The 13,304-nt window shown below is 38.3% G+C and overlaps 1 protein-coding gene across 4 annotated transcripts in view; it reads left to right on the plus strand.

The window, feature by feature from the left end:
• PTPRM (protein tyrosine phosphatase receptor type M) overlaps window positions 1-13,304 on the plus strand; it is a 597,029-nt gene that overhangs the window by 417,479 nt on the left and 166,246 nt on the right. For 2 of the 4 annotated variants that reach the window (XM_069957755.1, XM_069957757.1), the window contains one exon: window positions 6,846-6,875. The exons of the other annotated variants lie outside the window; for them this stretch is intronic. In XM_069957755.1, the coding sequence (XP_069813856.1) occupies window positions 6,846-6,875 (30 nt within the window). The remainder of the gene's footprint in view (window positions 1-6,845; window positions 6,876-13,304) is intronic. 4 annotated transcript variants of the gene reach the window in all.

Here is a 13,304-nt window from a genome sequence, read left to right on the forward strand (position 1 = left end):
TCCCTATTGTATGTGCACCCTAAATTGAAAACCATTGCTGTAGTCTCTATTATAGTTATCTTCTCATTTTAACATTTTTGCATGAAAATATAAAAACACTCCTCCAAGCTATTTCATACCATCTGGGTATGACAAATTGTCCAGGTAAACAATTCTATCAACAACTACAACTTTCCTCGTACCTATCATTGTTATAAAGTGATTCTAATTAAAATATTTAAAAATACCCTAAGAAGAATATGTTCCGTTTTTGTGTGTTTTGCTTTGAGTGCAATGATAAATTTCCTTTCCAGGTTATGTGCTTTTTCATCAGTTTTTTTTTAATGGCTATTTATCTCAATAGTTGCATATGTGGAATTAAATGTAACTCCATTCTCCCAGACTGGTTATTTTGATAAATTATATTTACTGTAAATTTGCCTTCTCTTCTCTGCACAAACATGTGTGCTAATTATAACAGTAGCTAATTACATCTGCTGATACTGTACCTACACATAGCCTCCTGTTGGCAGCTTTTTGTTCAGTTTATACAGTGTTGCTGTACAGTATATGACGAAAAAGCAGTATTCACAGGAAGAATCAAAATTTTGGATAAAAAAATACAGGGCTAAACGTTCTAATTCTTTTCTGAAGATAAGATAAAACTAGACCAAACAGTCAGAAACTGCACAACATATATTGCAGTAGCACATTCAGCATGATAAATTTCATAGACATGTTGATAGCCATGCTGACCACTTTGCCACCTCTCTGCTGGAGTATTTTCTTTCCTAAAATGAAATATAAACAATACTTACCTTTTATATCCCCCACTGCTCCAACACCCCATTCTGTGGTCTCTATGGTCTTTGTTTACTTTGTGAAATCAATAATTTGCTTGTACGCCCATGTGACCAAAGTATCCAATCACTGGCTTCAGCATTCTTGTGGCATACAGGCAAGGATCAACACCGAGGCCAGTGATTGGCTGCAGAAGTCATGTGGGTCAAAAGCATGTTATGACTGTGACAAAGTACACTAAAGGCCCTATTACACCAAAAGATGTCTGACAGATTATCTGACAGATTTTTTCAGCCAAAGCCAGGAATGGACTATAAACAGAGAACAGGTCATCAAGGAAAGACTGAGGTTTCTCCTCTTTTCAAATCCATTCCTGGCTTTGGTAAAAAAAAAAAATCTGTCATACATCTTTTGGTGTAATAGGGCCCTAAGTCTGGTGGAAAGCACCAGAACAAAGGTGCTTAAGCAGCAAGGGCTTTAACCCCTTAAAGACACAGTGGATTTTGGCCTTAAGGACAGAGGCAATTTTCATATTTGCATTTTTCGTTTTTTTCCTCCTCTCCTTCAAAGACCCATAGCTCTTTTATTTTTTCACCTACAGAGCCATATATTGACTTAGTTTTTTTCCCGAGAACAATTGTACTTTGTGATGGCTATAAAATTTATGACAAAACACTGAAAATATTGTTTTAGGGTGCGTTCACATGTACAGGATCCGCAGCAGATCCTCAGCAGATTTGAGGGTGCACATCTGCATCAGATTTGATGGCGCAGATTCTATGCTCAATGTAACTAAATGACTGAACACAGCATCAAATCTGCGCCATCAAATCCGCTGCGGATCCTGTACGTGTGAATGCACTCTTAGGCTATGTTCACACTACATTTACACTTCCGTGGAAATCACATAGTGCTGCAGGCTGAAGGAATCCCTAGGGATCCTGCACGGGTTACGGAACATCCGGTCTCTTACGTAGTGTGAACATAGCCTTAGGGTGCGTTCACACATACAGGATCCGCAGCAAATTTGATGGTGCAAATATCAATGTAACTAAATAACTGAAAACAGCATCAAATCTGCACCATCAAATCTCCTGCGGATCTGCTGATGATCCTGTACGAGTGAACGCACCTTTAAGGGGGAAATTGGTTGGAAAATAAAAACTTTTTCTGTGTTTACGCAATGCACTTTACAGTAAACCTGACATGATGCTTTTTTTTGTTTTATTTTTCCACCTATGGGGCTCATTTTTTGTACCATGATCCATAGTTTTTATTGATTTCATATTGATGTAGATGGTGATTTTTGATAACTTTTTATTAGTTTTTTTTCTGATTTATAATGTAACAAAATAACCAGCAATCCTGGCGTTTTTCTCCTGTTTTCGTTTACGCTGTTCACAGTACAGAAACAATTTTGTTATATTTTAATAGATCGGACAATTGCACATGCTATGATACTAAATATGTTTTTTTTTTTTTTAAGTTTTATTTCTAAAATGGGAAAAGTTGGTAATTTCAACTTTTATTGGGGGAGAGGCTTTGTCATATTTAGAAACAAAAGCAGCACCTGTCAGTATGGCATTTATTAGGACATATCGGCAAGGCATAACATGTGCGTTCCACATAAACAGAACTATCCATAGTATTGATCATTGTTATCGGCACCCGACATGCCTACCAATTGGACTGCTCAGAGGTAAGTAATTTTCCTCAAACTGATCTGGACGCCCATAGTCACAGCGCAGGGGTGCTGATCGGACAGTGGCAGGAGCCGATCCTGTCACTGACACTTAAACTCCATAATCAAAATGTATAGGGAGTTGAGGGCAGTTGCCAGCGCAATTGCTGCTGCTCATCATTGACTGTGAGGGCCTGGCTACTTGTAACAGCCAGTCCTCATGCTCTATGAAACGCACTAAGCTCCTGAGCTTGGTTCATAGTTTTTTTTTACCAAAGGGGAGGGTACACTTACGCCACTTTGCACGACAGCAATAAACGTACGCTCCCAGTCACAAAGGGGTTAACAGGTAATTATTGTTGTTAGTTTTTTAGCACATTCTTTGAAGATTTTTTTTCTACATTCCCAGGCAACCCTTTTAGTGTATTAGCCCCAGTAATAACTATATTATTACATGAAATAAGCAACCCCGTAAACTAATTAGCAACACTTTACAGCAGGGTTTCTCCAACTTTTTGTACACCTGGCTCACCAGTTAATCCATGTTGATGCTCAGGCCTTACCAACAAACACCTACTACCACTTAGCACCAAATACTGCCAGAAAGTGCACATATTGTCCCCTAGTAGCATCAAACCAGCTCCCCAGCGCAGCAATAAATACCTTTCTACCACCGACAAACCAAACTCACAGTACAGAAATAAATACTGCTCCACCTGTAGTAACCCACACCACTGTGCAGTAGGAATCTTTACTGTAAGTTAGTGCACTGGACAGGCTTGCTTATGGTAATATATTAACCTGACAGCCCAGGAGATGCTCGAGGAGAAAGGTCAAAAGCTCCCACCCAGGAAATTCTGGAGATGGGTTGGATGGAGAGAGTCCCTCTGGTCAGTTCTTCTATTTCTCAGTAGCTCCCCTGTTCTCCCATTGCTCAGTTTTACTGCCCCTAGGTAATGGACCTGTGAGTTCATGGTCATGTGATCATGACATCATAGCAGGGCCTTTACTTATTACCAGCTGGTATTACCAGCTGATGTTTGGTACAGGCTGGGACCCCACACCTCCACTAGACAGTGAATTTGAGAAGTTCTGCTTTACTGGACAAAACATTTTGGGGCATTTTGAGACATTCATGGTGCATAACCATTAACACACAATCTCATTAACAGACAATTATGAAGGGCCTTATAAAAGTGATTGTTTACTAGGTTATCTTTGGATATAATTATATTTCCTCCTAATACTTTCCTAATACTTTTTTTATTGAAATACCTTTTATTGAAATCTACCATGGGAAGAAAGTAAGGTATTATTATCTTGCTGAATTGACTTTGCTTTCCATCTATTGAGCCCTCTCTATATTGGGTAATATGTAATAGTAATACAAACATACAGTTCTACTTGTTAATAGAATTTATGAATGTAAAGTGCAAGTAGAGGCTCAGTACTTATAAACTAAAGTCAACTAAACATCAAGGTCTTATATTATGGCTCCTGAATGATATTACATGACACCTTTTAGTAGATAATCAGACTCTATGCAAATGACTGGCTTCCCAGATGAGAGATTGGACCTGAAAGTGCAGGGTACTTACTAACATGCTTTGTTGTGAATGCTCTGTGAGGATATGTGCTCATAGTTATGCAGTTGCCTGGAGCTCATAGATGAATGCATACACATGGTTACTGAAGTCATGAGGAAAAGGAGTCATTAACATTTTAATTACCTGTACTTATATTTGACATGTCATTCATGGCTACTCAAAACCCTGATTTGATTTTACCAAGATTTACTTAACATAACTTCAATGCAGATCATCTTTGAAAACCACATTTTGTCACATTTTAATTAAATCCGCATTAAGCAAAAAATAATGAAAGGAAATCAATGAACAAAGCGCAAGCAACCCATTCTTGTGATCATCTTTGAAAGGCCTACCAAATAAAATGGTTGTAGGAAATCCCAACTGCATTTGATGTTGAAAATAGATATTGCTTCCAGAATGTATATCTAAAGCAATCCCAGAGAAACTAGATAAGACAGAAAATTTAATGAATGACGATATTGCAAAGAGATGAGCATAATATGTAGCCAAAGGCAAGGTACGTGGGTCAAATTCCTCAGCATACCATAATAAGCAAATAGAAAGAAAAAAAAACATAAAAAAACAAACAACTTTAAACTTCTTCCCAAACTCAACTTATCATTGGCTTGCTGTAATGTAGATATTGCAGCTCCTTATAGCTAGGGTGAAAATCAGATTAGCAAACATAATGAGCCAAGTTATATTTACATGCAATTTGCATATTTAAAGGACAACTCATTTGAAAAATCAAGACCACATTCAGAACTCTTCTTCTTGCTTTTTGTCTATATTCCTCCATACTTCAAGTTAAATCTTTAGTAGAGATGATGGAACAGGGCCGAAGTTCAGGTTCGTACGAACCCGAACCATCATCATTTGATTCCCGCCGCCTTCCCGTTCCGTGGGGAAAGGTGGAGACAGCCTGAGTACCGCCTGGAAAACAGGGATACAGCCTAGGTAATAAGCTGTATCCCTGTTTTCCAGGCGGTACTCGGGCTGTCTCCATCTTCCCCACGGAACAGGAAGGCGGCAGGAGTCAAATGCCGATGGTTCGGGTTCGTACGAACCTGAAACTCGGCCCTGTTCCATCATCTCTAATCTTTAGAAGCTATAATGTTTTTCACAGGGTCATAAACAAAATGCTGTGATTCCTGCTCTTATCAACTTTCTCTTCATTTTATATGGTTTTAACATATGTCTGCCCTTAGAGATTCTTTATATATTAAATTATGTTGGGTTGACGTTTTCACGTAATGAGGCTTAGTGTCATCGGTATGCCCTCACCTTCTCAATTCCAATAAACTGCTGGCCAGGCTATACCTATTGTATTCTGCAGGGTCATACATAATCAAAATATACTTCTGTAAGACATAATTGGGGATATTGGTGCATGTTACATTGCTTCATCTGTGCAGAAAAAATTCTAGAAAATAAGCACATTGTAGTAAATGAGCATCCTATAATGCTCAGTCACTTGGCTGTACTACAACAGTGTGCTCTGTGTACAGAGCTGGATGCAGACCTCTGATTTTATCTGATTGCATTTCCTATGACTCCATAAGATAATAATCATGGCATGCGTTATTGGGTGCCAATTTACAAAACCAGTCTCCACCAAAAGTGTCTGTGGTGTAATCCTTCCCTCCCCATAGAGAACACTGAATTGCTTGCCCATGCCAAACATTGCTATGTATGGGGAGGATGGAGGCAAATGGGAGAGATTGATGGCTAAACAATCATTTGGCTGTCATTTGTTGAAGGTGTATAGCCACCTTTAGACTAAGGCTACTCCGCAACAATTTTTGCTGTATTCCACAAGACTGCATTTAGTTCAATAACTGCATTGTAGCTTAATAGAATAGAATCCATTAGTAGTGCTATAAAATGTTGCAATATAGTTCACAGCCTATGGCTATGTACACATTACAACAACAGCATCTATTGTAAAGCAACAGGTGCTGTTAAACTGCTGCATTCAGTGCGTTCCTGCACTTGTGAATTGGCTGCTGGATTTTTTTTTTTACTGTTGTGTGTGCCCCCAAATCAATTAGCCATTCACTTCAATGCAATGTGCGGCCGCTGGCTGACTTAACATTGTGTAAACAGCTAATATTTCCAGACACTGTTCACTGAACAGCGTCCGGAAATAATTGGCATGTATATTATTTTAATGCCCGTTCTGAAGAATGGACGTTAACATAACAGTGTGTGAACACAAAGGGCGGCATTGCATTGACTTCAATGCAATGCCGCCCCTGGAGTAAAGAACGGATGCTGATTTCATTGCAATCATAGTCCAATCTTTACTAAAATATAACGTTGTGTGAACATGGCCTTTGTCTGCAATATACCAGGCCAATTCCACTGGTCTCTTGCTATAGGAGTACTTTGGGTATACTGTTGACCTGAACCATAGCATGGCAGTCCCAGTATCGAACATGAGTTTATATGATAGCATTTTGTATTTGTATTGTTGGTAGTAAATATCACAGGAGGGATCAAAAGTGGTCTCTTGCTCAGTTATGTATAAAAAAGCAGTACAACCAGACCCTTTAGGATGCAGAGGGTGATGAACATAAAGCTATTTTTTTTTATAGTGAATGTAGGGTAATATGTTCAGTCATTAACTCTGATGTGTTGCATGCTGTCTGTGATGTAATTTGCTTCTGTAATCTCATTCATGTCATCTGATCTGTTCTCGTTCATCCAGATTTTTCATACATTAATATCTGGCTTTTCTTTCCTTCCATTTCATCTTTTCTACCACTGCCTATATCCTTGCTTCATCATGGCAGAAGAAGCTATAACTCCTACACATATTACCTGTAAGTAAAACTTTGTGCATAAGTAGTGTCATGCTTTCTGCCATGTTTATTCATGCATGCATATTGAATGTCAGTAATACAGTCCATGTCAGATAGATATTGTAACATTCATTTCCACTCATGTAACATCACTTGCTAAAAGGATTAAAAAGTTTATAAAAGAAATAATCAGATGTGCTGGCATAGAGATGTCCAATATTTTGAGACTATTTGGTATCTATGTCTTCTCATCTTCTTGTTGTTCCAGTTGCCACTGTTTTCTTGACCAGAGATTTATCATTTCTGACATGATATTGATGGCATGGAAAAATTATTGCACTTATGACTCTTGTGGTGGCTAGTTCTAAGGGGCGCACCATCCACGAGGGTAGAACTCACAGCAGTGGGCAGTAGATGCATTGTATCGAACCCATCACCAACTAACCCAATTATATATAACATACATAACTGTGTTATAATGAAATAGCACAGACACTTTTGTGTGGAGAAAAAAAGGCTGTGGATTTTTTATTACAGTATTATACAAAATAACCAATAATACATTAAAATTCCATAACTCAACAGTTTCAATAACACCTCAGTTGAATCCTTCGCCCAGAATAAACTGGCAATTACACCACAACAAACAAATTCACAACAAATACAGCCCATGGCAAGAGAGGGAAGGCGAGTCACACAGGTTCTTCTTCTTTAAGGGCTGGGACAGGACTGAAGAAAAGTAGTAAATAACCCCATTTTTATATTTCAAGATTCCTGCTTTTCACAGCGACACAGCCAATGAGAGCTTGTTGCTACGCCTGGGCAGAAAAAACTCAGCCAATGGGATGACAGTCTTCCCCATAATGATTCCATGGATACCAGAGATGCCATTGGTCACTGCTTACCCAATCAGAATTCCCTGAAAAGATACGAGGAACTGGGGAAAGATCTGGAAACTAATAAAGAATAACCCAACAGGTATTAGCATATTAAATAGGGGAAACCAGGCACATTAAATCACTATAAGCAAAAGGAGGATGATGGGACAATACTAGAAATGAGCGAACCTGGAGCATGCTCGAGTCGATCCGAACCCGAACTTTCGGCATTTGATTAGCGGTGGCTGCTGAACTTGGATAAAGCCTTAAGGCTATGTGGAAAACATGGATATAGTCATTGGCTGTATCCATGTTTTCCAGACAACCTTAAAGCTTTATCCAAGTTCAGCAGCCCCAGCTAATCAAATACCGAACATTCGGGTTCGGATGGACTCGAACCCCAACCCGGTATGCTCATCTCTAGACAATACCATAAGGGGACAACACTAGTTCACATTGGCCCCAATTTATACTTTATCTACAGATTGGGAAAGGTTCCGCCTTAGGCAGAAAAATGGCTGGATCCCCCCTTAATAATTCTATGATTTCACATACCTGCACAATAAATGACATCATTCCCATTTGCCATAACTATAGTCCTCGATGGGGTACATAAATATAATGCTTGCAGAAATGTTCATTTTACAGCCAAATTTGAGCGTTTAGGTTATATGGCTTAGAAAACTAATTACCAGCTGAAAATTGCATATTCTCATTTTTTCCACACAATAAATATAACAGCAGAATGTTTGTGCACTTACTGTACTCTCGTATTGCTCAAGCAGATGAATTGGATTTTAGAAACTCTAAATTGCATTTCAGAAACTCAGAACGGGCTGATGTTTGGAAATAACGTCTTAACGCTTCAGATGTTTTCCAGTCTTCTTTAGCACGTTCTGCCATAATGAGAAACCTTACCAGTTCATGTCTATAGAGCACAGTTCACAGTTGTAAATATTTTGTAATTATTAAATTATTATTTTTATACAGAATAAATTTTATTCTGCTGCTTTAAAATGATATATACACTATGTAGGTACCATCTGCAATTTACATGCCATTTTCTACTTTGTCATTTCTTTTATAGCTGTAAATTAGCCGACTCTTCTAGAGGCACCTTAATGCCTGTAAATCACCATCCTTTTTTGTGCCATTCTGTGTATGGATGTGTATGACATGTACACGTGGATTCTAGTATGTCTATATGGACAGTGCAAAGGGAGCTAGCTTCAAGTGATATTTTACAGGTCCGCGCTTGCTTCTCCCTCGTTTGCAGTTTACTGCACTGTGCTATTGCACACACACAGACAGTGAGTGGGGAGCAGTGGGAGTGGACGCCCAAACAATTCCTTTATTGTTTGGGCGGCTCAATGAAGTCAGTGGCGGCCTGCTGCTGCTGCTGCTCCTATTACACAGAACGATGCACTGTAGACCTTAGCTGATCTTTCAACATGTTGTAAGACCACGATCAGCCAACATCATGCATGTTGGCTGATTGTTGCCTTTCAACATCCGCTATTACACTGAACGTTTATCAGACAGAGGTAACCAGCCAAGTAAGGCAGACAATCTGTCAATGTAATTGGGTCTTTAAAAAGAACCCATATAGGTCCTCAGGTTCTGACAGACCAACCTCATGTGGAAAACATTTTTCTAGTGCTGTTCTGTGTTGCATGGAGCTGAAAAGGACTACAGGACATCAGACCAAGTGACCAATCATGCTTAAAACTATTTAGCCCATGATATACTGATCCCATTTTAGGCTGGGTTCACACTACGTATATTTCAGTCAGTATTGTGGTCCTCATATTGCAACCAAAACCAGGAGTGGATTAAAAACACAGAAAGGATATGTTCACACAATGTTGAAATTGAGTGGATGGCCGCCATATAACAGTAAATAACTGCTATTATTTCAATATAACAGTCGTTGTTTTAAAATAACAGCAAATATTTGCCATTAAATGGCAGCCATCCACTCAATTTCAACATTGTGTGAACAGATCCTTTCTGTGTTTTTAATCCACTCCTGGTTTTGGTTGCAATATGAGGACCACAATACTGACTGAAATATACGTAGTTTGAACCCAGCCTAACAATGCATATAGTCTACTTTAAAAGGGTACCTCAGTGGGAAAAAAAGTCAGTTTAAAAAAAAAATCTCCATAGTACTCCATTAGAATATTGATCTTTAAATTGTCAGATACCACCATGAGCTAAGCTACAGCTTGCTTGTCTGTCCCAAAATATATTTAACATAGGATCAATGGCAAAAACCAACAATGTTTTATAGCAACTACAATACCACCTCTAAATAACTTGTGTGTGCTGCCCTAACGTATCCCAACCTCTGTGCATTTTCTTCCTTACCTAAAACTTGGATTTTTCCCCAAACCCCTGTGATATTCTGTACTATAATAGTTCTCCACTTGGTGGTATGTGGGTTATACACATGGAGTACAGTATGTAGTCATGCAGTATTTTTGATCAGAATATTTGCAGAATATTTCTACATCTTGGAGTACAATTGAAGTCCAGAATAAATCACTCCGATACGCATTACACCTGTCCATTGTGGATGACCATTATTATGTATGGAGAGAATTATGCTTCTGAATTATGTTCCCTATTAGAAAAGAACTGGAATTTCTGTACCAATATCTCAGCAGCGACAAAGCACATATTACTAACTAATGTTCTCTGCTTAATGGAGTGAGAGGACTCATGATACACGTAAAGTATGTCTGCACAAAAGAGCCACACATAATTTTACAGAAACTCTTCTGAGCCCTGAAAAGCTTTTTATAAGATACATACACTCTGGTAAAACAATTTTGTCATAGATCATCAGATAATATATAAAAATGCCAGTCACTATGGGGAAATTACACCGGAGAGACATTATTATTTTATCTGGTTGAAACTAAGTTAAGCCAGGTAACAATACAAGGAGCTGGAATTTGGGCTTCTTATAAAAGTCTGACACTTTTAACGCCTTAATTTGTCCTCTAGATATGTGACTGGCCCGTCCTGATCTGACGTGCTTGCTTGATTTAAGGCACATGTTTACTTATCGTTAAAGGCAGAGTGCATTTCCAAATACAATATCTTGTCTTTATTGTATGGATCCTAGGTTTTATCCATAGTCCAGAAGATCAGTCAGAGTCCTGCTAGATTCAGAGTTGAACTCTTTCACTACTGCCTACCATCCTGGTGTTTGCCCGAAGCTTTCTAGTAAGTCTCATCTTTACTCAAAGGCGTACTCTGGGCATTTATATTTTTAATTTATTGCTATTCTCACCTAAACACGTGCTCCAGGATCATCCTGTTACATCTTTACTGAACCCTTTGGCTGCTAGCCAGTCCCTAACCGGGACAGCACCACGGTGTCCGAAAACTTGGGATGCCACTGCTGAGATGAGTCAGTCTCAGAAGCAGCTTCTGGATCCACCCCAGCATCTTGACTCCAACCCATCCGCCCATCAGATAAGGAAGGCATACGGTAGTGAAAAGTTTGTGCAAAAATCTGTGACTTTTTGCAGGCATACGCCGGCCACAGGGAATGTAAATCACCCTCTATAGTAGTTACAGGAGTTGCTTAGGCTTGGAGATTTAAAAAAAGATCAGCTTTTTCTTTTTGTTTCCAGCTGCAGTGCCTCTCTTATCCATGGGTTGTGTCTGCCCTTCTCCATTCAAGTAAATACTCCTTTTCTAGACTGAAAAAAAACTTTAGATGTATAAGCAGATTTAAACTATAAATGTTCTTTTTAATATGTTGTTAAAATATTTTTCTAAAATGAAGGTCCTTGACTTTCTCCTGGTCCTGGTGTTATGATTCATTAAAAAGCAATAACACACTATACAAACTCAAACAGAGAAATCTATATTAGGTCTTAATGTTATTTGAATTTGTAGTGCTTTTCAACACCTATTGGTATGTTTGTTGTGTACTTGATTATTGAAAAGATATGCTTTTTAGTCCAGATTTTCACAGCTGTAAAAGAAATGAAAAGTTTTCATTAGGTTCACTATATTGTATAATACAAATAGTGCCTGTGCCATAATTTAGATTTCTTAGACTGCAGTTTTTTAATAGATTGAGTTATGCTCTTTCAATGCAATTTAATGAAATATTGAACCATGTACTAGTGGTCTGCCAGACAAAGGTGTTTACTGTGAGAAATGAATTTAGTGCTGCTTTATAAGCAAGTCCAAGTTTAAAATTAAGATTGCGCTTTGTCCTAATAAATATATGATGCATTGCTGAACTGTAGCTTTAATTCAAAGTAACAGTATAAGAAGGGGCGCAAGGTGTGAGTGATTCCAGGCTTAGAAGCTAGAGTAAATGCCTTTGCTAACAAAAATAGACAGCAACGGATAAGTCATAGGGGATTTACATTGAAGGCAAATCCTCAGCACAAGGAGACTGAAGAAAAAATTGTGGGGTTCTGTTTTTACGCCATGCTCCATTCTGACACTTAAAACTTTTTATGTAGTCTATGGGGCTATATAAAGTCTTATTTTTTGCACAGTGACACACACACACACACACACACATACTGTATATATATATATATATATATATATATATATGCTGTGTATAATAACCTGTTATGAATTTATACAAGTGGATTACATTCTCCTTATTAGGATCCCTTAATCCGTTAAATATATTCCTCGTCCTTTCTTTGTTTTCAGTTTGAGTCTAATGTGACTCATAATAGTCACTGAATCCCTATTATCCCTGGTCATGATTGGACTATGATCAGGGGGCTTACTTTGTAAATTGAAAAGGCTGTTTTTCTCTATTAGACATCCTAACAGTAGATGTATTTGCCAGACAAACTGTTCCAGTGTGACGGAATTCATCCTGTCTTGTCTGACATTTACCCATATTTGTCTGAACTATGCTCTTACATAGACTCGCTAAAGACAAAGGACTCTTGGCATTAGCATTGTATTAGCCTGTGTAAGTAACTCTATTTTAATTTAACTTTTAAATCCTTAATCCCTTGTGTCTAAAGATGCCTAAACTGAACTGCATTCTACTGACCCTGAATCAAAGATTACTTTTAATCTGTCTCAAGACGGCATCTGCCTACATTCATTCTCTAGACTTTAATGTACAATCCTTAGACTTTTTTTCTTCTGTCCTCAAATGTAGAACACAATAGTTCAGTGTATATTCCTTTTTAGGTTAGTAACTAGAAGTTTTAATGTTTTCTTGCACATTTATATACATATCTCTCTAGTTCATAATTTTTTTTCTTTTCAGATCTTTTTTTTTTTAAATATTAGGGGTTTGAATGGATAAATCATTAGAAATAAGTCGTAGACCCAGATTTATTAAAGCTTATAAGATGAACTGCCCATAGCAACCAATCACAGCTCAGCTTTCATTTTATTAGAGCTGAAGGCTGAGCTGTGATTGGCTGCTATGGGCGGTTTACACTAGCTTCTGCCCCCCCCCTTTGATAAATCTGGGCCATAGTTGCGAGACTTAACCCATAGCTGCACCAGGACGTTACTGAACGTGATCCCGGGTGCCGCATGTAGCCCGGGATCGCGGCTA

This window comes from Dendropsophus ebraccatus, chromosome 2 (genome assembly GCF_027789765.1).
Source record: "Dendropsophus ebraccatus isolate aDenEbr1 chromosome 2, aDenEbr1.pat, whole genome shotgun sequence".
Lineage (NCBI taxonomy): Eukaryota > Metazoa > Chordata > Amphibia > Anura > Hylidae > Dendropsophus > Dendropsophus ebraccatus.